The 27960-nt window shown below is 46.4% G+C and overlaps 1 protein-coding gene across 1 annotated transcript; it reads right to left on the minus strand.

Moving 5' to 3' along the window:
- LOC141178684 (uncharacterized) lies at window positions 1–26596 on the minus strand. The gene is made up of 6 exons (XM_073660571.1): window positions 26515–26596; window positions 11197–11643; window positions 10992–11115; window positions 9765–9796; window positions 9630–9720; window positions 1–1587 (listed from the first exon to the last, which is right to left on the minus strand). Exons 2-6 carry the CDS (start codon window positions 11437–11439, stop codon window positions 59–61), a joined length of 2019 nt encoding a protein of 672 aa, XP_073516672.1. The 5' UTR covers window positions 11440–11643; window positions 26515–26596; the 3' UTR covers window positions 1–58.
- Between the last annotated feature and the right edge of the window lie 1364 nt (window positions 26597–27960).

Consider the following 27960-nt stretch of genomic DNA (forward strand, 5'->3'; position numbering starts at 1 on the left):
TATTGTCCTGGTTATTCTTTTTTTTTTTTTTTTTTGTTATTGAAAATTATTTAACCTTTCAATAAAAATTGAATTTTGAAAAAGGCTTCTCCCCTGTGTGACTTCTCTGATGTTTATTAAGAGTTGCTTTCCGTGTAAAATATTTCCCACATTCTGAACATGAAAATGGCTTCTCCTCTGTATGAGTTCTCTGGTGTCTAACAAGACTGCACTTCTGTTTAAAATGTTTACCACATTCCGAACATGAAAAAGGCTTCTCCCCTGTGTGAGTTCTGTAGTGTTCAACAAGATGGCATTTCTGTTTAAAATATTTCCCACATTCTGAACATGAAAAAGGCTTCTCCCCTGTGTGAGTTCTGTAGTGTTCAACAAGATGGCGTTTCCGTTTAAAACGTTTACCACATTCTGAACATGAAAAAGGCTTCTCCTCTGTATGAGTTCTCTGGTGTATAACAAGATTGTATTTCCATTTAAAATGTTTACCACATTCTGAACATAAAAAAGGCTTCTCCTCTGTATGAGTTCTCTGGTGTATAACAAGACTGTATTTCCATTTAAAATGTTTACCACATTCTGAACATAAAAAAGGCTTCTCCTCTGTATGAGTTCTCTGGTGTATAACAAGACTGTATTTCCATTTAAAATGTTTACCACATTCTGAACATAAAAAAGGCTTCTCCTCTGTATGAGTTCTCTGGTGTATAACAAGACTGTATTTCTGTTTAAAATGTTTACCACATTCTGAACATGAAAATGGCTTCTTCCCTGTGTGAGTTCTGTGGTGTTTAACAAGATGGCATTTCCGTTTAAAATGTTTACCACATTCTGAACATAAAAAAGGCTTCACCCCTGTGTGAGTTCTCTGGTGTATAACAAGACTGTATTTCCATTTAAAACATTTCCCACATTCTGAACATAAAAAAGGCTTCTCCTCTGTATGAGTTCTCTGGTGTATAACAAGACTGTATTTCCATTTAAAATGTTTACCACATTCTGAACATAAAAAAGGCTTCTCCTCTGTATGAGTTCTCTGGTGTATAACAAGACTGTATTTCTGTTTAAAATGTTTACCACATTCTGAACATGAAAATGGCTTCTCCCCTGTGTGAGTTCTGTGGTGTTTAACAAGATGGCATTTCTGTTTAAAATATTTCCCACATTCTGGACATGAAAAAGGCTTCACCCCTGTGTGAGTTCTCTGGTGTGTAACAAGATCTGATTTCTTGTTAAAATATTTCCCACACTTGGAACAAGAAAATCTATTCTCGGCGGTGTGAATTTTTTGATGTTTAGGAAGAGATTTTTTGAGAGGAAAACTATTTCCATATTCTAAAAAGGTCTTCTTTTCTTTAGGAGCAGTTTGTTTTTTAATGCTTAATTTGTGACTATGATTTTCCTTAGTAGTCGGTAATGAATCAGAAGACAGGACCTGTTTCAAAGGATCAGGTGACAGATCTTTGCTGTGAAGGGATGATGGTATATCTGGAGTAATGGCATTCACTTCAATTGTATCCTGTGGGATCTCAAGATCTTCTGATTTAAAGATTGAAGATGTCGGCCGTCCCTCTGATCTCCAGGTACAGTCATCTGCCAAGATAAAAATCTATTATTTTTCAATAAAATATCCTTGGATTTTATATTTTTTAAAATTTCTACTGTACTTAAACTGTCTATAATAATGGCAAGTTATGTAAATATATTGAATTAATTATTCACCAAGACACTGACATTTCACAATCTAATAGAAAACCTCATAGGATGAACCAGTAGAGTGTGGTTTTCAACTGTTTGTTCATTCTGCCTCCCAAATATGGAATAAAAAGCCAGCAAGTTATGTAGGCAACAATAATACCAATAAAAACTTCTACTCATCTCACAAACAACAAGCCCCACTCAGGTCCATCGTCTGTAAATAGAAAAAAATCATAGTTACCGGTAACAGGATTTTACAGAGCCCATGATAGCACCATCTGAGAGATGGTATCCGCCCACCAAGGACAGGAAACCTGCTTAATAAAAAAGGCGGTACCTCTCCTCCGCATCAGTTTTGTTTTAGAGGACCTCCAGACAGTATGCTAGTACACAACAACCACCAATAAAACATTTCTGACTATACACCCATATATAGAGAACACCATAAGTGATCAAAAAAGGGGGGGGGATATACAAGGGTGCTGTCATGGGCTCTGTAAAATCCCGTTACTGGTAGGTAACTATGATTTTTTTCCCCTTCTCCTATGACAGCACCACCTGAGATTTATATAGAACAGACACCTTAGGAATGGATCACCGCTTGCAACACCTTTCTCCCAAAGGATAGATCAGCAGATGAAGAAAGATCAAGCCGGTAATGGTAAGGTAAAAGGAGATTACCATGTTGCTGCCTTACATATGTTATCAATGGACACTTCCGCCTTCTCAGCCCAGGAGGCTGCACCAGCTCTGTGGAATGGCCCTTCAGGTTCTCTGAAACCGGCACATTACTAGGGGAATATGCTAAGCTAACGGCGTCCCTGATCCATCTAGCTATAGTTCCCCTTGTAACTTTAAGTCCCTTACTAGCTCCCTGGAAGGAGACAAATAAGGCATCACTTCTCCTCCAAGGCCTTGTTACCTCCAAATACTGAACCAAAACCAGTCTAACATCTAGAGTATGAAGCCTCTGTTCCTCTAAATCTTTTGGGTTAGGATACAATGAGGGGAGAATGATCTCCTGTGTTCTATGGAATTTGGAGGCCACCTTCGGAAAATAGGCAGGGTCTGGTATTAATGTAACTCCATCTACAGTGACCTGTGTAAAAGGATGATTTACTGACAGAGCTTGTAAGTCACTAACTCTACGGGCTGATGTTAGCGCTATCAGTATCACTGTGTTCAGAGTGAGAGTTCTTTCTGTCACGCTTCCTAAGTGCTCAAAAAGGAGACTTAGTCAGGGCTTCCAGGACCAGGTTTAGATCCCAGGGAGGCATTCTCGGGGTAGCAATAGGTCTGGATCTATTGCACGCCTTTTTAAACCTGATAACCCATCTATCTGCTGCCAAATTATAGTTATATAAAGCTCCAAGCGCTAATACTTGCACCTAAAGGGTACTGGTAGCCAACCCCATATCTAAGACTCTTTGAAGAAATTCCAGAATAGCTTTATAGGAATTTTAACCTTAGCTGACAAACGAAATAGATAGGAATTTTGACCATGTCCTACAATAGATCTTAGTCGTCACACTGCTTTTGAGCAGAGTAGTTACTAGACCTAGGGAAAATCCTTCCTGGATTAGTAACCACCTTTCAAACTCCAGGCCATCAAATGCCCAACCTCTGAAGATCGAAGCCTGGGCCTTGCTTGAGGAGATCTGGAGTATCTGGAAGGACCCATGGATCTGACTGGGACATCCTCTTTTTCCAGGTGAACCAGGGTCTCTTGGGCCAGAATGGGGCGATTAGTATGACCCTTGCCTGCTCCTCTCAGATCTTCCTCAAAATTGTTGGCAATAACATTAGTGGGGGGAAAGCATAGGCTAGGCCAAAGCTCCAGGGTATCTGTAATGCAACCAATGTTGCATTACAAATACTTTCTTTTGGATTTAAGGAGCAGAAGATCCTTGTTTTTCTGTTTCGTTTGTTTGCGAAAAGATCTATTTCTGATTGACCCCAGCGATCCACAATTTGCTGGAATACTGTTGGATTCAGCTCCCATTCGCCCTGCTTCAGTATATTCTGACTCAGAAAATCTGATCTTTAGTTTTCTTTGCCTCTTATTTGCAGAGCCGAGAGCATAAATTGATGTTGTTCTGCAAACTGTAGAATCTGCTCTTTCACGAACAGGAGAGGTCAGGATCTCGTGCCCCCTGATGATTGACATAGGCGACTGTTGTCCTGTTGTCTGACATAATTCGGATGTGTTGTCCCTGTAGTTGGGAACTGAACTTCATTACTGCATTCTTTACCGCCGACAGCTCCTTCATGTTTTGAGAAGGCTTTCTCGCTGTCCGACCAGATTCCTTGTATTACACGATCTCCCAGATGTGCTCCCAGCCATCTGAGCTGGAGTCCGCTGTAATTATGTCCCTGACCTGATACGACCAGGGAACTCTCTGTGACAGGTTCTCCCGATCCAGCCACCATGCGATTGAGCTGATGGCTGTATTGGAAAGTGTCATCTTCCTGTCCAAGTGTCCCCTGAGTTGTTTCTCCGCTGCTAGGATATCTTGCTGCAGATATCGGGAGTGTATCTGAGCCCACTGGACTGCTGGGATACATGATGTCATTGTACCTAAAAGAGACATTGCTTTCCTTAGGGTCATGGATGGATTCCTGACTACTCCTGAGGCTAGGGACGTAATTTTGTTTTTCTTGTCTTCCGGTAGCAGACAAGTCTATCCCTCGGAATCCAAGATAAGCCCTATAAAAGACGGAACCTTCCGAGGCTCCAGGCTTGACTTCTCTAGATTCAGTATCCATCCAAGATTGATCAGGCTGGCTCTGACTCTTGTCAATGCGAGTTTTCAATGCTCTCTTGATCTGCATACTACCAGGAAGTCGTCCAGATAAGGGACAACTAGAGTATCTTGTTCTCTCAAATGCGCCATGACCTCCAGAAAGATCTTCGTAAAGATTCTCGGAGCCATGGAGAGGCCGAAGGGCAGAGCTGTGAACTGAAATTGCCTCACACGATTGATGATATACACAGCTACTCTCAGATACTGCTGGTATCCTGTATGGATTGGTACGTGGTAATAGGCGTCCTTCAGGTCGAGGACACTCATAACAACCCGGGAACAACACCTTTATGGCTAATATTATAGATTCCATTTTGAAGGGTCTGTAGATTAGAAAGTTGTTTAGGCCCTTCAAGTTGATTATGGTTCTAAAGGAGCCATCCGGCTTCTTTATCAGAAACAGGGGCGAATAGAATCCTTTCCCCTGCTCGCTTATTAGTCTCTCTCAGAACCTTCTTTTCCACTAGGTTTAATACCTCTTGCTCCAGGGATGTTTGCTCTCTGGGCCTCCTGGGAGACGAAATCCTGAAGGTCTGCAGGGGAATGGATCTGAATTCCAGTCTCAGTCCTGTCTTTATATTCCCTAATATCCAGGCACTGGATGTAATTTTTTCCCAGGTAGGCAGGAAGTGGGACAGTCTTCCTCCTACCTGGGGAGGCCCATCACTTAGGGGTTTTTCTGTTCTCAAAGGAAGGACCTCCGAACATGAAGCCTCCACTCCTTGTCCTTCCATCTGCCCTGGTCTCTGGAAAATTTACCTATGCTATGCTTCCTTTTACAAAAGGAAGTCTTGTACTAAGGCATCAACACACTGGAAAACCTGTGTTTCTTATCTGTGGCTTTATCCAGTATGTCATCCAGAGCTTTGCCAAAAAGAAACTCCCCTTCACACGGGATTGAACACAGTTTCATCTTAGACTGTACACCACCTGACCAGCTCTTGAGCCACAGAGCTCTGGGAGCTGCGATGGATAAATTCACTGATCTGGCGGCCAGCCTTACTGAATCTGCCGACGCGTCCACGAGGAAGGCAGCCGCCCCCTGCATTAGCGGAAGACTGGCCAGGATTTTTTCCCTTGGAATGTCCCCTTTAATCTGGTCTTCTAGATGCTGAAACCAGACCATCATTGACCTGGCTGTGCAAGTGGCTGCGACTTCCGGTTTCAATTCTCCCGCTGGACACTCCCAGGTTTGTTTTAATAAGGTTTCCGCTTTCTTATCAAGAGGATCCTTGAAAGCTCCTAAATCCTCAAACGGCAGGGTGGATTTTTTTTAGAGAATTTTGATACTGTCACGTCAATTTTTGGGGTTTTATCTCACCTGGTTGATTCTTCTTCCTCAAACGGGTATCTTCTCTTTGAAGGTGATGGTAACTGCCCTCTCCTATCAGGTCTTTTCTATTCCCTGTCGATAAACTATCCTCTCATTGACAGGGAATGTGCGCCTCTTCTTCTGATCCAGACCCCCAAATATGATGTCCTGAACAGTACTAGGGGTCTTGGTATTGTCTATGCCCATAGTTGTTCTGATGGCTTTAATCAGCTTATCCGTGTTTTGCACTGGAAAACACGGCCTACCTCCTGTATCGCTATCTGAGGAAGATGATGATGATGAGGATGACGAGTAGGTAGGAGAGGAAATAGACTTCCCCTTGCCCTGGAATACTACAGATTCTTCTGAGTCTGATGTATGACGTCTCAGCTTCCTACTCTTTTTAAATGTAGCCAACGTCTTTAGTGAGTCCCTAACCTCCGTCTGGATTAAAGATTTTAAATCCATAGCAAAATTAGGTGTTTCCTCTGATATGGTTTCTTGGATACAACTCGGGCTAAGCTTTTTAGTATAAGTGCAGGGAAAATTAACCCCGCACAGCGCACACTCCTTGTTATTCCTCTTGGCACTACACTTTTTGGGTTTTTCCTAGTAGAAAAAATACATAGAAAAAAGGGACCCATCTACTATGGTGAACTTTCACATAGATCACTCACTACTCTGCCGTTCAGGGTACCAGAGATTGAGGCTGGATCAATTCATATGATCGCTCCCGGCTGGAGATGGTGGACTCGCTACCTGCCCTGCTCCTCTGGCTGGTCTTGCTGCCGCTTGTCCGACTGACACTGCTGCGGCCTTGATGGAGCTGCTGAGGCTGCTTTGGTGGCTTCTGCTGCTGCTACTCTGGTGACTGCGGCTCTTGCCGTAGGGCGCTTCACTTCCTGACACACGCTCTGCGTGTGCGCAACCCCATGGCCCAGCATTCCGGCGCGCAACGTCAGCAGGGTGCGGCGTAAACTAACATGCGCCCTGCGTGTGTGTAGTCCTGGTCCCGGCATTCCGGCACACTACGTCAGCAGGGCGCGCCGGAACCTCTTGACACGTGCCCTGCATGTGCACAGCCCCGGAAGTCCCACTTGCCAGCGCGCTTAGCCACAGGGTGCATAATACCACTGCACTCCCGCGTGTACCCTTGGTGGGCGGATACCCTCTTTCAGGTGGTGCTGTCATGGAAGAAGGAAAAAAAAACAGAGGTTTCCATAAAGGCTCTTGAAAAGTAACATGGCTTCCATAACCCAATCCAGCAATATCCGATCTCCCAAAGTCAAATCTCCCCCTTGCTTCTGAGCCTTGCAGTGTGCCCAAACCACATTTAGCATCTATGTATTTGACATTACTATAGTGAGAAGAACCCACTTAATTGATGGTGTGTGTCTCCTGGAGCACAATCTGGGCACTATGTGTTGGGCAATGAAATGGCATAATTGCAATTTTCACTCTCCAACATCCACTGCGTGCTAATATCCGGAAAGTGCCAGTAGAATCAAAATAGTCACTACCCCTTTAGATTAATTCCCTGAGGGTTAAAAATTACACAATGGAGTCACTTTATGTGGATTTCACCGTGCTGCCCTGCTTAGGGCAGCATGATAGCTCAGTGGTTCGTACTGCAGCCTGGGGTCCTGGGCTCAAAACCCACCAAGGACAACATCTGCAAGGAGTTTGTATGTTCTCCCAGTGTTTCTCTGGTTTCCTCCCACACTTCATAGACATACTACTGAGAGGGAATTTAGATTGTGAGCCCCAATGGGGACAGCGATGATAATGTATGTAAAGCGCTGAGGAATATGTTGGCGCTATATATATAAAGAAAATAAAGATTATTACTGCTCTGGTTTTCTGTTATTATGTCATATTAACGCTTCTGCAAATGGTGGGTCCCATCTCCTCTGGGATCTGCTCCTGCGACGTCTGGTTCTGTCACCAGGAGCCGCCTTATTCATTCTGCAGGCGGCGCTGGTGATGGAGGAGACGTCAGAATCAGAAGCTCTGGGCGGCGCAGGCTCTGTCCAGCCACTAAGATTAGGGTGCCTGGGACCTGTAGTACTATCCAGTCTTGCAGTATGGGTGTGTGTGCTGTCCAGCTGGAGTAATCTGCTCCCAGCTTCAGCCAACTGGAAAGCACCACACCCTACTAAAGCTGGAAGCATATTGCCGGAAGCTGCCAGATACAGCCTTGTCCTCCTCTGGTTCAGTCCTCTGTGCTCAGCTCCCGGCTTGTGTATTTGTTTCCTGTTGGGACCTCGGCCCGTTTACTGACTACTCTTGTGTCTTCTGAGTTTGTATTTTCTCTGCCTTCCTGGTCCTGTCCCAACTAGCTGACTATTCTTCTTGCCATCTCACACCATAGAACAGCAGATAGCACCATGGCCCAAGCCTAGGGGTGTCTGTGTAAGTCCAGATTCATGTAGAGGGGTTAAAGGATGATGAGCAAAACTGTGAGTATAGACAATAACACATCAGCAGTAAAAAATGAGTAACTAATGGTGAAACCTCTCTGGGGTAATTATAGTATGCGGCTTGGTGGCTCTTGGCCATCTAAATTATTGTAATGTCTAATAAATATTTTCTATCACATGAGATTCAAGAAAAAAATATACTTTTATTAAAGAGAACTATTTATAATAGTGCAGAGCTGAAAATGTCTTAATTTTAGATCTCGGGCATCTGGGAGAGTCAATGGAGACCTTCTTTTTAAAGACTACCAGGGAGTTACAGACTGACATAAGTGAGGCCGTACGATCCAAACACAATCAAACTATCATACAGAATGGACATGGAAAAAATAACTTATTTTTTTATTCTATGTTACATCCTCAACAGCAATGTATGTATGAGAGGAGAACTACAAACTAAATAGGAGTCACACTCATTTATGGTGGACCATTGGAGCTACTATGAGTCCTGAGCAGGAGAGTAGAGAAAGTATTAGCGCCCCCATTTCAGGAGAGATTGTGCAGTAATCTGAATTCCTTAGAATTGAAAACATAATGGAATTTATGACGTGGAGTGAATCCATGAAACCAGGGCTGGAGCCAACACATCTCCGGCAGGTGTGAATAAATGTATATTACAGCCATCAGCCACGCACAGCTTAGAGATATATCATGGCACAGGTGTAATGTTTTCTGTATAGTTTATCACAATCTTGTTTGAAGTTAGTTGGTTTTAAAAGAAATTGAAAAGTCAGGATAAAGGGAAACTCTGTTGTTATTGTACAGAAATTCACACTTGGCCCTCACTGCACATTTAATGTTGTCTATCATAAAAGTAAAGTTCGGCCAGAAAGACTGGACCTGGTCCTGTAGGGACCATATGAGGACATTCAGCAGCACAGAATGGAGAGAAGGTAGATTCATCCAATAAGATATCAGGGATCTAGGAAGCCAACACCATCATTACCCTCCGCTTTCTCTTACAGGCCCATCATAATATTTTTCTTCAAGTGATTTTCTCACTTGTCAGCACATTCTACGTACGCTGTCATTTGGCTTTGTAGTTAATAATAATAATCTTTTTATTTATTTATTTTTTGCAGTTTACAGATCTGGGCAGGTCACGGTCAGCGTCTACTAATCCCAGGAGGTAGGTGGATTGTCAAGGTTATAACCTCTATAGAAAAGGGCTTTCAATGTCCAAAATGATTTGAATAGTTTTGGGTGGGGGAGAATGTTGTGATCTAGAGGCAAAATGGTGATCACACGATTGTGATACGACCGGACTACACCACTGATAAAGCAGCCACAGCCGGTGACTGAGAAGAATCTGTGACTTCTCTGCATTTAGTGGTTACTACTCACCTGGGTAGTCATATGTAGGAATCTCCTCTTTACTCCACTCATCACCCCTCACATATGTCTCTGTAGTATTAATATGGGTCAGATCTTCACCCTGAAACAAATATTGTAAAAGTTACAGACAGATGGAGAAGTCACATCTATGATCAGCTCTAATCCTGCCATCTCGACTGTTCTCATTACAATAGTCTATAATATAACCGGGGATGCGCGTCTCTGTCTGAAGCCTCGATAGACTGCGCATGCGCGACGCGCAGTCTGGCTCCAGACAGAATCACCCATCCAGCCGTTACAGGTAAGAGGAGTGTATGGCGCCGGAGATCACAGTACGCGTAGGCACTGAACGTATACCGCAATCTCCGGCGCCATACTTACCTGATCGGGAGAAGCGTTGCAGCGGCGCCTCTTCGTCGGAGATGGGGCAGGAGTGAGGCGTCGGATCGGCGCATGCGCATAGCGCTATCTGGCGCCGTTTTACTGAAGACACATTTACAGTGTGTGTTCAGCAAAAATGGCGTCGGACAGCGCAGTGCTCCGGCGACACACTCCTCCCCCGGCCTCCGGCAGAACAGGGCGCAGAAGCGCTGGAGCACAGAAAAGAAAGGCGAGTATAACTGTTTATTTTTTTGTATGTGTGTACAGTGTGAAAGGAATGAGGGGGCCACACATACCAGGATTGGGGGGTGAGGGGGCCACACATATCAGGATTGGGGGGTGAGGGGACCATGCATACCAGGATTGTGGGATAAGGGGATCATGCATACCATGATAAGGGGTACCACACATACCAGGATTGCGGGGTGAGAGGACCATGCATACCAGGATTGGGGGGTGAGGGGTACCATGCATACCAGGATTGGGGGGTGAGGGGTGCCATGCATACCAGGATTGGGGGTGAGGAGTGCCATGCATACCAGGATTTGGGGGTGAGGGGTGCCATGCATACCAGGATAGGATGGTGGGGACAGGATGGGGGCAGCACAAATACCAGGAGGGGGGCAGCACATACCAGCATGGGAGACCATATAGCAATAAAAATGCTCGCCACCTGGGCGTAAAATGGGTTCAATAGCTAGTATAAAACATATAATACTGGTGGATAAAACAAGACTGAGCACAAGACCTTCACAGCCATCTACACATCATAGGGGAGATCTCATGACACCTTCTCTCCATCTACCTGATGATTTTGAGGAACATTGGGATCTTCTTGTTTACAGTCCTGTGGAAGAAGAGGACGGGGACATCTCTCTGGTGTTGTCCTCTTACTGGATATATATATCTGGAGGAAACACATACAGGGACTGAATTCATTCTTTACATACAGATAATTATAGGCTGTGTGTATTCAGTCCTGTCTATTACCTGGTGATGTGAGGGGCTGGGGAACCTCCATCATGACGTCCTTGTACAGATCTTTGTGTCCTTCTAAATACTCCCACTCCTCCATGGAGAAATAGACGGCGACATCCTGACACCTTATAGGAACCTGACACATACAATGATACCGTCATCCCTGATCCCTTCATAGCGTTACTGTATAATATCCCAGCATTTCCAGCAGTGTCACCTCTCCAGTAAGCAGCTCAATCATCTTGTAGGCGAGTTCTAGGATCTTCTGGTCATTGATGTCCTCATGTATAAGGGGGTGAGGTGGAGGGCTGAGTAGTCTTCCCCATCCCTCAGACACAGGGCCCTGACAGAACTCACTAGAGGTCTTCTTCACTACTGTGTAATTCTGGTTATGGAGAGACACATTAATAAATCTAACTCTAGACATTTCCAGAGTCCTCACCTCTCCAGTTCTGTCCATCTGTTATTCCCATAGATAAGAATGAAGTAATGTGACGTCATCAGAATCTCTCACCTCTCCAGTAAGCCGGAAGAGGATCTCTAGGGTGAGGTGTAATATCCTCTCCGCCATCTTGTCTCTGTCCATATCCATCCTTGATGGGTAAATCAGGAAAATTCTCTTATATAGAAGATCTTCACTGAGGGGATCCGATATTGTAGGCACCTGAATGAGAAGATGATGAGCCGATGTAACATCATAAAAATCCTGTGTAATAATACAATTACTGGAGATAATAAGGGGAAATGTGGTGGGCCACTGAGGAGGCCCCAGATGTTGCAGAAGGGCCAGCTGGGGTATGTAGTCTCAAAGGCAGCAGATAATGATGTCACAGTAGTTGAAGTGGACCCCTAAACACTTCCTTAGTGTCCACAACAATTGTCGGGAGGTGGCACTTGTGGATGGGATAGGACCCCCAGGGGGCACTCCTGTAGTTGTGGTGTCTGGGTGCAAGTTTGGAGTGCCCGTGATGTTTGTGCAATCACAAGCAGCCAGACACGCAGGTGAACTTGTAAACATAACAATTTTACTGAAGGAGGTAACGGGGTACAGTCTCTCTTGAAGGCAAAGTTTACAGTATTTTGTGCATATGAAAGTAATGGTTCTCTCCTCATAAGACAAGCGAGGTTATGGCCTCTCAGGGCGGCTGGAGCAGAGTTCTTTTCACTTGCTGGTAGAGGAAATGCTATGCGCAGTCTAAGAAATATTACACTGATGGAGGGACCTTCATAGATTGGCTCTCCGTGGAAACACACTAAAGTCTGGGTGTGCTCACAGTTTTTAGCCCACCGTTCCCTTTCGCAGGGGGTAGTTGATGGTGTGGCAGCCACGTGGATCTGGTCCGGCTAGAAGCAAACAGGATAACCAGCGTGCAGGAGAGCACATGAACAGAGTTCTCTCTCCTGACTGGAAGACGCTTGTCTTTTTGGGAAGGAGATTATGTGGAGAAAAATGTCCCCCCAGCGTGGACTGGCATGGAAACTCTTCTGTGAGAAATAGTGTCTGTCTCCTATATCTTCATTAGGCAGCTTGAACCGCCCACTACTGATTTGTACCAGTGCTCAGTCAGTGTGCGAGCCCTGAGCTGGGAGACTCCTCACAGCCATTTCTATGGCAGCTTATTGTGAGGAGAATCACTTACCTTTCATATACACACATTGGCCAGTAGATGGCAGGAAAGTCCAATTTACAATGCAAAGTATTATATCTCCTAACTCACAGTGCCCACACTGGAACAAGTCTACTATCACACTACAACTGTCTCATTTAGCAGCAGTAGAATGGGTACCGGGATGACACAGAAACATATGAGGAGATATATTATTTTACAGTACCATATTTTTTGGACTATAAGATGCACCTAGGTTTTAGAGGAAGAAAATAGAAAAAAAAATTTTAAGCAAAAAATGTGTTGACATTGCTGACACTGGTATAGGGGTAATGTCCTCCAATTCTAACAATATCCCCCATCTTGGTTTATATGCCCCCCTTCCTGGTATGCCTGGCATCCCTCCATTCAGGTATGCATGGCACCCCTCCATCCTGGTATGCATGGCACCCCTCATCCCTATCCTGGCATGCATGGCACCCCCCATCCCTATCCTGGTATGCATGGCACCCCCCATTCCTGCCCTGGCATGCATGTCACCCCTCATCCCTGTCCTGGCATGCATGTCACCCCTCATCCCTGTCCTGGCATGCATGGCACCCCCCATACCTGTCCTGGCATGCATGGCACCCCCCATCCCTATCCTGGCATGCATGGCACCCCCCTCATCCCTGTCCTGGCATGCATGGCACCCCCCTCATCCCTGTCCTGGCATGCATGGCACCCCCCTCATCCCTGTCCTGGCATGCATGGCACCCCCCTCATCCCTGTCCTGGCATGCATGACACCCCCCATCCCTATCCTGGCATGCATGGCACCCCCCTCATCCCTATCCTGGCATGCATGGCACCCCCCATCCCTATCCTGGCATGCATGGCACCCCCCTCATCCCTGTCCTGGTATGCATGGCACCCCCCTCATCCCTGTCCTGGTATGCATGGCACCCCCCTCATCCCTGTCCTGGTATGCATGGCACCCCCCTCATCCCTGTCCTGGTATGCATGGCACCCCCCTCATCCCTGTCCTGGTATGCATGGCACCCCCCTCATCCCTGTCCTGGTATGCATGGCACCCCCCTCATCCCTGTCCTGGTATGCATAGCACCCCCCTCATCCCTGTCCTGATATGCATGGCACCCCTCATCCCTGTCCTGATATGCATGGCACCCCTCATCCCTGTCCTGATATGCATGGCACCCCTCATCCCTGTCCTGATATGCATGGCACCCCTCATCCCTGTCCTGATATGCATGGCACCCCTCATCCCTGTCCTGATATGTATGGCCCCCTCATCCTGGTATGTATGGCCCCCTCATCCTTATCCTGGTATGTATGGTCCCCCTCATCCCCATCATGCTGCACATAAAATAAAAAATAAACACTCCTACTCCCCTTTCTTCTCTCCTCCAGCGCTGCGTCCTGTCTGCCCCACGGATCTTGTCATGTGAGCCACGCCTGGCGTCACTACCATGCGCGGCTCACAAGGAGAGATCAGCTCCCGGAAGTCACAGTGACTTCATGCTCCTTAATAGCCAGCACACAGCTGCAGAACAGCTCCTGCTGGGAGATCGTGTGTGCAAGCTATTAAAGGGCATGAATATTCGCCCCCTCTCCACGACCATGAGCATAGAGACAGGTTAAATATTCATTCACGCTCCCATGGGCGTGGGGAGCACTAAATATTAATTTTCTTTAGCAGCGGGGATAGTGTAGGCTGCTGCCTCCTGTGTCCCACTTCTCCGCCGCTACCCCCACACATCATATATATACCCCCTCATCCCCCAACATTCGGACTATAAGACGCATCTCCTATTTTCCTCCAAAACTTTGGAGGAAAATAGTGCGTCTTATAGTCCGAAAAATACGGTATTTAGTTTTCTTCTTTACATCTAGTAATAAAACATATATATTTTAGGCCACAGACAACAAGCAGTTTCTTCCTTGGAGTCTGCAGCTGAACACGTTTCTCAAAGACTCATCTTCCATAAAGCTAATTCTCGTCTCATTTACCGACACTGGAAAGGACATTATCAATAATGCAGGAGATATTCATTACACGTGACATGAGGAATAACTACTTCATCATGAGGACGACATCTTCATCTTCTACTACAGCTCTAGAAACATATTTAGCCAGAGTCCGTCACGGACTACATCACCACTAGCCGTCTATATGAATGTTTCCCGTCTTCCCTGCACTGTAATCTTCTATCAAATTAGATCTCATGTCTGATTCACACACAGAAGTTTGAGGCTTTGACACATGGTAAAGTTTTTAATATTAGACAGAGTAGGACTATCCCGAATAGGTTCACCTTGCCATGGTAGCTTTCATGCTATTTTTGATCAAAAACAGTGTTACTAAGAACCCTATTTTATTTAAATGCACTTTTGCTTTTTATTTATTTATTTATTTATTTATTTACAGCAGGGTTTATGATCATTTTTCTTCTTGTAGTTTTTTCTGATTAATGGCCATAGTAAGCATGCATTTATGTGCTGCATGTATACCAATTTAAACCAAGCTCAAATTCTTGTTTTTCTCATGGGCACAATAGTGGCCGGGTGGGCTGCCGCTATGGATAATACGCCTCTAACTATCCAACTATGATGTAGTAAAAATCTCATAGGTTCTGGATTTATTAGTATCTGCACCAAGAATGGGGCTAAGTGAGTATTTATTAATCAGCACTGGGGTAGTCGGTGGAGTGGATGAAACCATATTGTGGGTGTAGGGGGCAGTACTGTGGGAAAACCTCCCTAAAGTAAAATCTTAAACATTTATTAAATATATGCATTAAAAACTGGACTAACAGCACATATGTTCTTAAAACTAGCAAAATTACAAGCTGAATGGCTTGTTGTGGATGTATATAAACAGATCTAACCAATGATGCTGCTAAATAATTGACACAGTCACTACCTTACCCTATCCTGTACCTAAACAAAGCTTATACTGCCTAGCCGACGAGGTTGGCACCCTCAACAATGGTGACCCCGCTCACTGGTGGCTGTACCTCAGAAGCCCTTGTGATCCCTTGCTGTTTTTGTAAGTTTGCCCACTGACAAAGACATGAACAGTCTATAATTTTAAGAGTAGGTTAATTTTAACATTGAGAGATAGAATATCCAAAAAAAAAGTCAAGAAAATCACATTGTATAAATTAGATAAATTTATTTGCATTTTGCAGTGAGAAATAAGTATTTGATCCCCTACAAACCATTATGAGTTCTGGATCCTACAGGCCAGTTAGACGCTCCTAATCAACTCATTAAAAACAGCTGTCTTACATAGTCACCTGTATAAAAGACTCCTGTCCACAGACTCAGTCAGTCAGACTCTAACCTCTACAACATGGGCAAGACCAAAGAGCTTTCTAAGGATGTCAGTGACAAGATCATAGACCTGCAGAAAGCTGGAATGGGCTACAAAACCGTAAGTAAGACGCTGGGTGAGAAGGAGACAACTGTTGGTGCAATAGTAAGAAAATGGAAGAAATACAAAATGACTGTCAATCGACATCTATCTTGGGCACCATTCAAAATCTCACCTTGTGGGGTATCCTTGATCATGAGGAAGGTGAGAAATCAGCCTAAAACTACACAGGTGAACTTGTTAATGATCTCCAAGAAAACCATTGGTAACACATTACGCCTTAATGGTTTAAAATCTAGCAGTGCCCGCAAGGTCCCCCTGCTCAAGGAGGCACATGGCAAACTTCAGACGAACCTGCACAATGAACACCTGGATGATTCTGTGAGTTATTGGGAGAAGGTGCTGTGGTCAGATGAGACAAAAATTGAGCTCTTTGGCATTAACTCAACTCGGTGTGTTTGGAGGAAGAGAAATGCTGCCTATGACCCAAAGAACACCGTCCCCACTGTCAAGCATGGAGGTGGAAACATTATGTTCTGGGGGTGTTTCTCTGCTAAGGGCACAGGACTACTTCACCGCATCAATGGGAGAATGGATGGAGCCATGTGCCATAAAATCCTGAGTGACAACCTCTTTCCCTCTGCCAGGACATTAAAAATGAGTCGTGGCTGGGTCTTCCATCAAGACAATGACCCAAAACATACAGCCAAGGCAACAAAGGAGTGGCTTAAAAAGAAGCACATTAAGGTCATGGAGTGGCCTAGCCAGTCTCCAGACCTTAATCTCATTGAGAACTTATGGAGGGAGTTGACGCTCCGAGTTGCCAAGTGACAGCCTCAAAATCTGAATGGTTTAGAGATGATCTGCAAAGAGGAGTGGACCAAAATTCCTCCTTACATGTGAGCAAACCTCATCATCAACTACAAAAAAAGTCTGACTGCTGTGCTTGCCAACAAGGGTTTTGCCACCAAGTACTAAGTGTTGTTTGCAAGAGGAATCAAATACTTACTTGTCACTACAAAATGAAAATAAATTTATCTAATTTATACAATGTGATTTTTTTGATTTTTTTTGGATATTCTATCTCTCAATGTTAAAATTAACCTACCCTTAAAATTACAGACTGTTCATGTCTTTGTCAGTGGGCAAACTTACAAAAACAGCAAGGGATCAAATAATTATTTCCTTCACTGTATGCACGTTTTTCTCAATATCTGAAATTAAATCAGAATAAACCTTTCCCATTTTAGGTCAATTAGGATTACCATAATTTTTAATATTTGTCAAATGCCAGAATAATGAGAGAGAGAGAATGTTTTAAGGCATATTTATTACTTACTGCAAAGTCAAAAGTTTACATATACTAAGATTATTATGCCTTTAAACAATTTTGGACTGCCCATATGATCATACTTGTTACGGGTCCGGGTGGTGGAACCTCTGTGCTGAGATATGAGGAGGGACCAGAGGGGCGTAACTGGACCCTGGCTACACGGCGGCTTAATCGACTCCGTGAACCAAGGAGGGACGGAGAAGGTGGAACAGGTGCCACACTGGGACCGACCTACAGTGAGAGCAGGCGACTCCCACGGGACTGATGGCCAAAGCCAAGAGGCACGACAGATGAGCATGGCTGATAGACAATGCAGGTAAACGGGCAGGCTTGGCAGGCAGACTGACAGGCGGACACGGCTGATAGACAGGCAGGCAGCACTGGGACCTGAGGGCTGGAAAGAGTGTTTAGAACACAAACCACAACTTTGCACAGGTACCTCCATTTTTGAGGAGGTGCTTTAAATAGGGGCAGTCCTCCGGCCATTGGCCAGGGACTTTTTAGGACGGCGCGCGCGGCCCCTTTAAGAATACAGTGCCCGGGGGGATCTGCGCGCGGTGCACGCACCCTGGGATGACGCTGCGGTGAGACCAGAGGAAATAGCGGGGAACGCCGAACCATAGCCACGGTGATGAGTGGATCGACGTCTCTGCCGCGCAGGAGGCAGAGTCGCCGACACTACACATATCACATGTTTGGAAGCTTCCGTTTTTTTGGCAACATCTTAGTTATTTAGAGACACACGTATGGATGTATTTTAATACACACCTGACACACACTGCTTCTTTGTGTAGCATCATGCGAAAGTCTAAAGAAATCAGCCAAGATACCAGGAAGAGAATTGTGGACTTGCACAAGTCCAGCTCATCCTTGGGTACAATTTCAAGATACCTGAAGGTGCCTCATTCATCTGTACAAACAATTATATGCAAGTACAAACAAGATGGGAATGTCCAGCCATCATACCGCTCAGGAAGTAGGCGGGTTCTGTGTCCCAGAGATGAACGTGCTTTTGGTCCAACATGTGCATATCAACCCAAGGACAAAAGCAAGAGACCTTGTGAAGATGATGGCGGAAGCTGGTAAGACTGTGTCAATATCCACAGTGAAACGAGTGCTGTATCAACATGGGCTGAAAGGCCACTCTGCCAAGAAGAAGCCATTACTCCAAAAGAAACCTAAAAAAGCCAGATTAATGTTGGCAAATGCACACAGGAACAAAGACCTTAATTTTTGGAGGCATGTCCTGTGGTTTGATTAAACTAAAATTTTGGGCATAATTACCATTGTTACATTTGGAGGAAAAAGGGAGAAGCTTGGAAGCCTAAGAACACCATCCCAACTGTGAAACACGGGGGTGACAGCATCATGTTGTGGAGTCGTCTTGCTGCAGGAGGGACTGATGCACTTCACAAAATAGATGGCATAATGAGAAAAGAATATTATTTGGCAATACTGAAGCAACATCTCAAGACATTAGCCATGAAGTTAAAGCATGGGCAAAAAGGGTCTTCCAAAATGGACAATGACCCGAAGCATACTGCCAAAATGGTAACAAAGTGGATTAAGGATAACAAAGTCAATGTTTTGGAGTGGCCATCACAAAGCCCTGATCTCAGTCCTATTGAAAATTTATGGGCAAAGCTGAAAAGGCTGCGAGCAAGGCGACCTACAAACCTGGATCAATTTCACCAGTTTTGTCAGGAGCATTGGGCCCAAATTCCGACCGAACTATTGTGAGAAGCTTGTGGAAGGATATCCCAAACGTTTGACCCAAATCATTCAGTTTAACCCCTTTACCCCCCAGGGTGGTTTGCACGTTAATGACCAGGACAATTTTTACAATTCTGACCACTGTCACTTTATGAGGTAAGAACTCTGGAATGCTTCAATGGATTCCCCTGATTCCGAGAATGTTTTTTGTGACATATTGTACTTCATGACTGTGGTAAAATTTCTTCGATATCACTTGCGTTTATTTGTGAAAAAAATGGAAATTTGGGGAAAGTTTTGAAAGTTTCACAATTTTCAAACTTTGAACTTTCACGCCCTTACATCAGAGAGATATGTCACACAAAATAGTTAATAAATAACATTTCCCATATGTCTACTTTACATCAGCACAATTTTGGAAACAATTTTTTTTTTTTAGGGAGCTATAAGGGTTAAAAGTTGACCAGCGATTTCTCATTTTTACAACAAAGTTTACAAACCATTTTTTGGGGGTCCCCGTCACATTTGAAGTCACTTTGAGGGGTCTTTATGACAGAAAATATCCAAAAGTGACACCATTCTAACAACTGCACCCCTCAAGGTGCTCAAAACCACATTCAAGAAGTTTATTAACCCTTCACATGCTTCACAGCAATTAATTGAACGAGAAAGGAAAAAATGAACATTTAACTTTTTTTCACTAAAATTTTACTTTAACCCCCAATTTTTTTTATTTTTACAAGAGTACCAGGAGAAATTGGAAACCAAAAGTTATTGTGCAATTTCTCCTGAGTATGCCGATACCCCATATGTGGGGGAAAGCCATTGTTTGGGCGCACGGCAGGGCTTGGAAGGGAAGGAGCGCCATTTGACGTTTTCAATGCAAAATTTGCTGGAATTGACAGCGGACCCCATGTGCCTAAACAGTGGAAACCCCCCACAAGTGACCCCATTTTAGAAACTAGACCCCTTAAGGAACTTATTTAGAAGTGTGGTGAGCACTTTGGACCCCCAAGCGTTCCGCAAAAGTTTATGACGTAGAGTCATGAAAAAAAAATCTTTTTTTTTTCCACAAAAACAATCTTTCAGCCTAAATTTTTTTATTTTCCCAAGGGTACCAGGAGAAAGTGGACCTCAAAATCTGTTGTCCAATTCCTCCTGAGTATGCTGATACCCCATGTGTTGGAGAAAACTACTGTTTGGGTGCACGTCAGGGCTAGGAAGCGAAGGAGTGACGCTTTGGAATGCAGACTTTGATGGAATAGTCTGCGGGCATCATGTCACGTTCTCAGAGCCCCTAATGTGCCTAAACAGTGGAAATGGCCAACAAGTGCCCCCTTTTTGGAACGGATACCCGATTTGTGAATCTTATAATGTAGTGTCATACGTCAGTTGTGTAGTGTTCGTCAGGTTGTCATACGTCAGAAATTAATTTAGTAGTCCATGGAAGTATGGTACTTTTTGAAGCATTCTTTCATGCACAGGCCAGGTTTGTCGGGGCAGGTGTCACACTGATAAATGGTGTCCTTGCGTATTCACCTTTTATAAACACACTCGGCACTTCTTTTGTGACCTTTTTTTCCGCTGTGAGGCATCTGCCCTGGGAAATGCTGGTCTGGTACAATTCGAGGACCTTCAGTTCCGGAAGTACTGGGGCCCGCTCCGTCACCACTGCAAAATATCAGGGCCTTGATAACAACCTCCTGGAACTGAAGGTACAACGTAGAAGTCTGGCCTGCACATTGTGATAGAAGGAAAGAATTGTGCATTGCCATCTGTACAATGTGCATGGCCAACTTTTTGTACCACACCCTGGCCTTTCTCAAAGCACTGAACGGCAGGAGGACTTGATCAGAGAGATCAACTCCCCCCATGTACTTGTTGTACCCCACTACACAGTCTGGTTTGACGACCTGTGTAGTGGGACCTTGTACAGTGCTGAGAGTGCTGCCATCACCATGTATGGTGGTCAAGAAAAGGACATCCCTCTTGTCCTTGTACTTGACCACCAGAAGGTGGTCACTACATTGGGCTCTGCTCTCACCCCTTCTGAGCAGCTGCCCAATTAGCGTCTTTGGGAGGCCTCTCTATTTTTGCGGACAGTATCGCAGGCTGCGGTACGTCGCACAGAGAGGGACTTGAAGAGAGGGACACTGGTATAAAAGTTATCCAAGTACAAGTGATAACCTTTATCCAGCAGTGTGCGCAACAAGTCCCACACAATTTTCCCACTCACTCCCAGAACAGGGGGGCATTCAGGGGATTTAATCCGGGAGTCCTTCCCTTCATAAACTCTAAACTTGTGAGTGTACCCTGAGGTACTCTCACAAAGTTTATACAGCTTGATTCCGAACCTGGCCTTCTTATTGGGCAGGTGCTGCCGGAATCCAAGCAGCTCCATAAAAGCCATTAAGGACTCATCCACGCAGATGTCCCTTTGGAGCACGTACACTTCAGCAAACTTGTTGTTGAACTGGTCGATGACCGGTCGAACTTTGAAAAGATGATCAAAGTTCGGGTCATCGCGTGCAGGACACCTTGCATTATCGTTGTAATGCAAGAACTTGTGATGGCCTGAAAACTTTTCCGGGTCATGACCTTTTGGAACACTGGAGTGTTATACAAAACGTCAACACTCCAATATTGCCAAAGTTCTGGCTTCTTCATGATCCCATATGAAGGACAAGGCCCCAAAACTTCATTATTTCTACTGCGTGTACAGGAGACCAGTTAGAAAATGATGAAGAGGGGTTTTGTTCCAAAAATTGATGAGCGTATAAAGCCCACCATGAGGTTTACAAGATCCTCAGAGAAAAAGACTTTGAAAAAGTCTAGTTCTGTGAGGCCGGTGGTGTCAAACTTGATTCCTGATTCCGCCACAAAATCAGGAATCAGTGGCTCATAATTTTGGGGGGGGCGAGGTCCACACGGGGTCAGTAGTGGGGGGAGGGCGCTGGTTCATCTTTTCTCCTGGGGTGTCTGAGTGGCGGTTCAGCAGCACCTGAAGGACTCCCGCTTTCCCGGCTCCATGTTTTAAAATTGTAAAGAATAAAGGATCTTCATATTCAATCGCTTGCTGGAGTGCCACCTTCTAGCTGCTAACAGGATATCAAATGAAAAATCTTTCTTTGGGCAGAGCACCTGCTGATTAGCGATGCCAGGCTATTTGTGACTGACGCTCACTGGACGGCAAAAAGGTATGCGATTGGAATAAGATCTGTGGTCACTGATCAGCGCTCGGCCGCTGCACGAAACGCAAAAAAAAAAGAAAAACAGACAACAGTCGAGCGATGAAGTGATGATCAGCACTTGGAGGCAGAAAGGGGTATGGGAAGGGGGAGAGGGGGATTGGGGTGGATAAGGAGGGATCAAAAAATCCTACTTACAGTTGTTGTCTTTCAGATGTCGTCTATCAGATGTCTTCTGTAAGATGTCTTCTGGAGCAGGCTTCTGTGGCCCAGCACGGCACACAATCGGACAGCGGGACCGCCCTCTAGGAAAAAAAAAGGTTAGTTGAAAAAAAAGGTAAAGTAGCGAGCACGAGTGCTGATCGGTGGCTGCTGGATGTAAGCACGGAGGTGGTGCAAAGTGAGGGGGGAGGAGAAATAAAGTGACAGGGATGAAATAACATCATGAAATGCAGCGAGCTTGGACGTTGTTCAGTGACGTAGTCACTGGTCAGCACTCGGCCGCTGCAGGACGCACAAAACAAACAAACAAACTGGGGGCAGGGTGGGTAAAAAGGAGTGGTTTGGGGTGGATGAGGGGAGAACAGAGATGGACTTACCAAAGTCTTCTCTGTTCTTCTTTCAGCAGCAGGTCCAGGAGTAAGATCTGCAGCAGCAGGACATGGAGCAGGAGACCCAGGACCCAGAAGACCGCAGCAGGACGCCAGAGCAGCAGCAACTGGAGCAGGTGAGAAAGTCTTGTGGTGTCACAGGTGCTTCTGTGGCAACACAAGGCCCAGCACAGAGGTGATCAAACGTGACCGCTCCGTAGAAATCCTCACCAAGTGTGAGGAACTGCAGGGTGGTCACAGGGGGAATGATAGAGTGGTGACAGCCAGGTCACAGGCCAATCACCTCCCGGTCAGGAACTCTGATTGGTGCGATCGATGATGACATCGATTACACCAATCAGAGATGGCTGGGGCCTGGGCAGCATCACAGGGGGTCACAGGGAGGTGACAGGCAGGTGACAAGTCAGTCACCGCCCTGTGACCGCCTTGTCACCTGTGTTCAGGTACTCTGATTGGAGCGATCGATGTCATCATTGATCGCTCCAATCAGAGCTGTCTGAGGCCTCTGCTGACATCACAAGGGGTCATGGGGCGGTGACAGGTAGGTTACAAGCCGGTCACCACCCCGTGACCGCCCAGTCACCGCGCGGTGGCGCTATGATCGGTGCGATCGATGTGATTGGCGATCACACCGATCACAGCGGGTGGGGGAGAGGGCTGGGGTCTCTTTGCAAGAGCCTAGGATCGATGCTCTTATGAGCACCGATCCCAGGCTGCAATCTGATTGCCAGAAACAGTGAGAAATGCTGTGATTGGCTGTCCAGAATTGTAAACTAAACGGTCCCTAATTGACCGACACTTTCTGAAAGTTATTGTGGGAGTAGATCACACGGCACTCCCAGGTCCAGGTTGACTACAAGTACACCCTAGTGTTTTCTGAGGATATTAAAGATATGGTCACTCTGATTGTCCTAAGTTCCTATTACTCATGTTATCCCATCTTTTTCTTGGTCTCTTGGTTAGGTATGAAGGAGTGTCTGTACCCTTGTCCTATGAATCTGGTGTTCATGTCTATTGCCCGTATATTAAAATCTGTGACATTAGAGCAGTTTCTTCTCAACCATAAAAATTGACCCATGGATATAGTTTTTTTTTTTTGTTTTGTTTATTTTTTTAGGGGGATGGGGTGGTGGCTATCCCACTTCAATAGTTTACTAGTGTTTGTAAGTATTTTGTAGATAAGTGTCCCTAGGGTCCCATCCTGCTATATCTTATTTAGAACATCCAGGAAAGGCAACTGGTAATAATTAACCTCTGATGTAAATCTAAGGCCCACTCTATTGATGTTGAGTTCCCTGACAAATTCAAGAAACTTTTCACTCGTCCCCGAGCAAGAATGTCGTCAATATATCTATTCTATGTCCCAGTATATGGATGCCACCACTTATGATCATCCCCGAATATTGTGGTTTTCTCCCACTAGCCCAGGAATAGGTTAGCATACGAGGGGGCACAGGGGCTCCCCATCACAGTACCGCTGAGTTAGGGGAAAGTACTTCCTGTCAAAAAGGAAGAAATTATGAGTAAAAGTGAATTTTAGAAGATCCTCCATGAAGTCATTATGTCTGCTACACTCTATTGATCTCGATTTCAAGAAACGTCTTACTCCTCTGATACCATCCTCATGTGGTATATTACTGTACAAAGCGTCAATATCTAGTAAGGCCGGCTCCCCTACATCCATGTATACATACTCGAGGGTCTACATGTAGGGGAGCAGGGAAAGGGAAGACCATTTTCCAGAAAGTTTATTCCAACCTCAGGCGGTACTGTGGGAAGATTATACTGTGTGGGGGGCATTATACATACTGCATAAGGGGCATAATGGGGGCATCATATATACATTACACTTTGTGGGGGTGTCATACATACTACATAAGGGGGGCATTACAGTGTGTGGGGGCATCATACATACTGCATAAGGGGCATAATGGGGGCATTACACTGTGTGAGGGCATCATACATCCTGCATAAGAGGCATAATGGGGGCATTACACTGTGTGGGGGGCATCATACATACTGCATAAGGGGCATAATGGGGGCATTACACTGCGTGGGGGGCATCATACATACTGCATAAGGAGCATAATAGGGACATTACACTGTGTGGGGGCATCATACAGCCTGCATAAGGGGCATAATGGGGGCATTACACTGTGTGGGGGCATCATACATACTGCATAAGGGGCATAATAGGGACATTACACTGTGTGGGGGCATCATACAGCCTGCATAAGGGGCATAATGGGGGCATTACACTGTGTGGGGGCATCATACATCCTGCATAAGGGGCATTACACTGCGTGGGGGCATCATACATCCTGTATAAGGGGCATAATGGGGGCATTACACTGTGTGGGGGGCATCATACATACTGCATAAGGGGCATAATGGGGGCATTACACTGCGTGGGGGGCATCATACATACTGCATAAGGAGCATAATAGGGACATTACACTGTGTGGGGGCATCATACAGCCTGCATAAGGGGCATAATGGGGGCATTACACTGTGTGGGGGCATCATACATACTGCATAAGGGGCATAATAGGGACATTACACTGTGTGGGGGCATCATACAGCCTGCATAAGGGGCATAATGGGGGCATTACACTGTGTGGGGGCATCATACATCCTGCATAAGGGGCATTACACTGCGTGGGGGCATCATACATCCTGTATAAGGGGCATAATGGGGGCATTACACTGTGTGGGGGCATCATACATCCTGCATAAGGGGCATTACACTGCGTGGGGGCATCATACATCCTGTATAAGGGGCATAATGGGGGCATTACACTGTGTGGGGGGCATCATACATACTGCATAAGGGGCATAATGGGGGCATTACACTGCGTGGGGGGCATCATACATACTGCATAAGGAGCATAATAGGGACATTACACTGTGTGGGGGCATCATACAGCCTGCATAAGGGGCATAATGGGGGCATTACACTGTGTGGGGGCATCATACATACTGCATAAGGGGCATAATAGGGACATTACACTGTGTGGGGGCATCATACAGCCTGCATAAGGGGCATAATGGGGGCATTACACTGTGTGGGGGCATCATACATCCTGCATAAGGGGCATTACACTGCGTGGGGGCATCATACATCCTGTATAAGGGGCATAATGGGGGCATTACACTGTGTGGGGGCATCATACATCCTGCATAAGGGGCATTACACTGTGTGGGGGCATCATACATCCTGTATAAGGGGCATAATGGGGGCATTACACTGTGTGGGGGCATCATACATCCTGCATAAGGGGCATAATGGGGGCATTACACTGTGGGGGGCATCATACATCCTGTATAAGGGGCATAATGGGGGCATTACACTGTGGGGGGCATCATACATCCTGCATAAGGGGCATAATGGGGGCATTACACTGTGGGGGGCATCATACACCCTGAATAAGGGGCATAATGGCGGCATTACACTGTGGGGGGCATCATACATCCTGCATAAGGGGCATAATGGGGGCATTACACTGTGGGGCCAGTAAAGGGGTTCTGTACTATGAGAACAATACGTTTCCTCCCTTCCTGTCTCCATAGTTGGGTCGTATGTATCTATTACAGGAAACAGAACAAAAACCTTATGATTCTTATAAAGGGGCAACACAAGACCCCAAAAGAGTCCCCGTGCTGAAGGGGTTACTGCCCCCTGCGCCCAGTAATGGGGTCTCCACATACCTCCACCTGCAGAGCCGCCACCACATATATGGCTGCTCTGTGCGCACAGGAGCTGTGATGAGGTCACAGGAGGGGAGGAGTCAGGGGTCACATGATCAGGGGCCTCAGTGGATGCAGGACTCTGCTGTGCTGGTTGTCATGGTGCTGGATGAGCTGAAGTTTATGTGTGGGGTCAGGAGGGGTTTACAGTGTGGATGTAGCAGAGCCGCGTGTGTACGAGGTGTACGGAGCGGAGCCGCGCGTGTACGAGGTGTACGGAGCGGAGCCGTGTGTGTACGAGGTGTACGGAGCGGAACCGCGTGTGTACGAGGTGTGGATGTAGCAGAGCCGCGTGTGTACGAGGTGTACGGAGCAGAGCCGCGTGTGTACGAGGTGTACGGAGCGGAACCGCGTGTGTACGAGGTGTACGGAGCGGAGCCGCGTGTGTACGAGGTGTACGGAGCGGAGCCGCGTGTGTACGAGGTGTACGGAGCGGAGCCGCGCGTGTACGAGGCGTACGGAGCTTTAGCCGCGCGTGCACGAGGCGTACGGAGCTTTAGCCGCGCGTGCACGAGGCGTACGGAGCTTTAGCCGCGCGTGCACGAGGCGTACGGAGCTTTAGCCGCGCGTGCACGAGGCGTACGGAGCTTTAGCCGCGCGTGTACGAGGCGTACGGAGTTGAGCCGCGCGTGTACGAGGTGAACGGAGCTGAGCCGAGCGTGTACGAGGCGTACGGAGCTGAGCCGCGCGTGTACGAGGCGTACGGAGCTGAGCCGCGCGTGTACGAGGCGTACGGAGCTTTAGCCGCGCGTGTACGAGGCGTACGGAGCTTTAGCCGCGCGTGTACGAGGCGTACGGAGCTTTAGCCGCGCGTGTACGAGGCGTACGGAGCTTTAGCCGCGCGTGTACGAGGCGTGCGGAGCCGCGCGTGTACGAGGCGTACGGAGCTGAGCCGCGCGTGTACGAGGCGTACGGAACTGAGCCGCGCGTGTACGAAGCGTACGGAGCTGAGCCGCGTGTGTACGAGGCGTACGGAGCTGAGCCGCGTGTGTACGAGGCGTACAGAGCTTTAGCCGCTCGTGTATGAGGCGTACGGAGCAGAGCCGCGTGTGTACGAGGCGTACGGAGCAGAGCCGCGTGTGTACGAGGTGTACGGAGCAGAGCCGCGTGTGTACGAGGCGTACGGAGCAGAGCCGCGCGTGTACGAGGTGTACGGAGCTTTAGCCGCGCGTGTACGGAGCTTTAGCCGCGCGTGTACGAGGTGTACGGAGCGGAGCCGCGCGTGTACGAGGTGTAGGGAGCGGAGCCACGCGTGTACGATGTGTACGGAGCGAAGCCGCGCGGATCTGTGTGTACGAGGTGTACGGAGATGAGCCGTGTGTATGAGGTGTACAGAGCAGAGACATGTGGAGCAGAGCCGCACGTGTACAAGCTGTAGGAAGAGGAGCCGCGTGTTTACGAGGTGTA

Source organism: Phyllobates terribilis, unplaced genomic scaffold, assembly GCF_046119375.1.
Source record: "Phyllobates terribilis strain yellow unplaced genomic scaffold, ASM4611937v1 Scaffold_29__1_contigs__length_15306474, whole genome shotgun sequence".
In the NCBI taxonomy this organism is placed as follows: Eukaryota; Metazoa; Chordata; class Amphibia; order Anura; family Dendrobatidae; genus Phyllobates; species Phyllobates terribilis.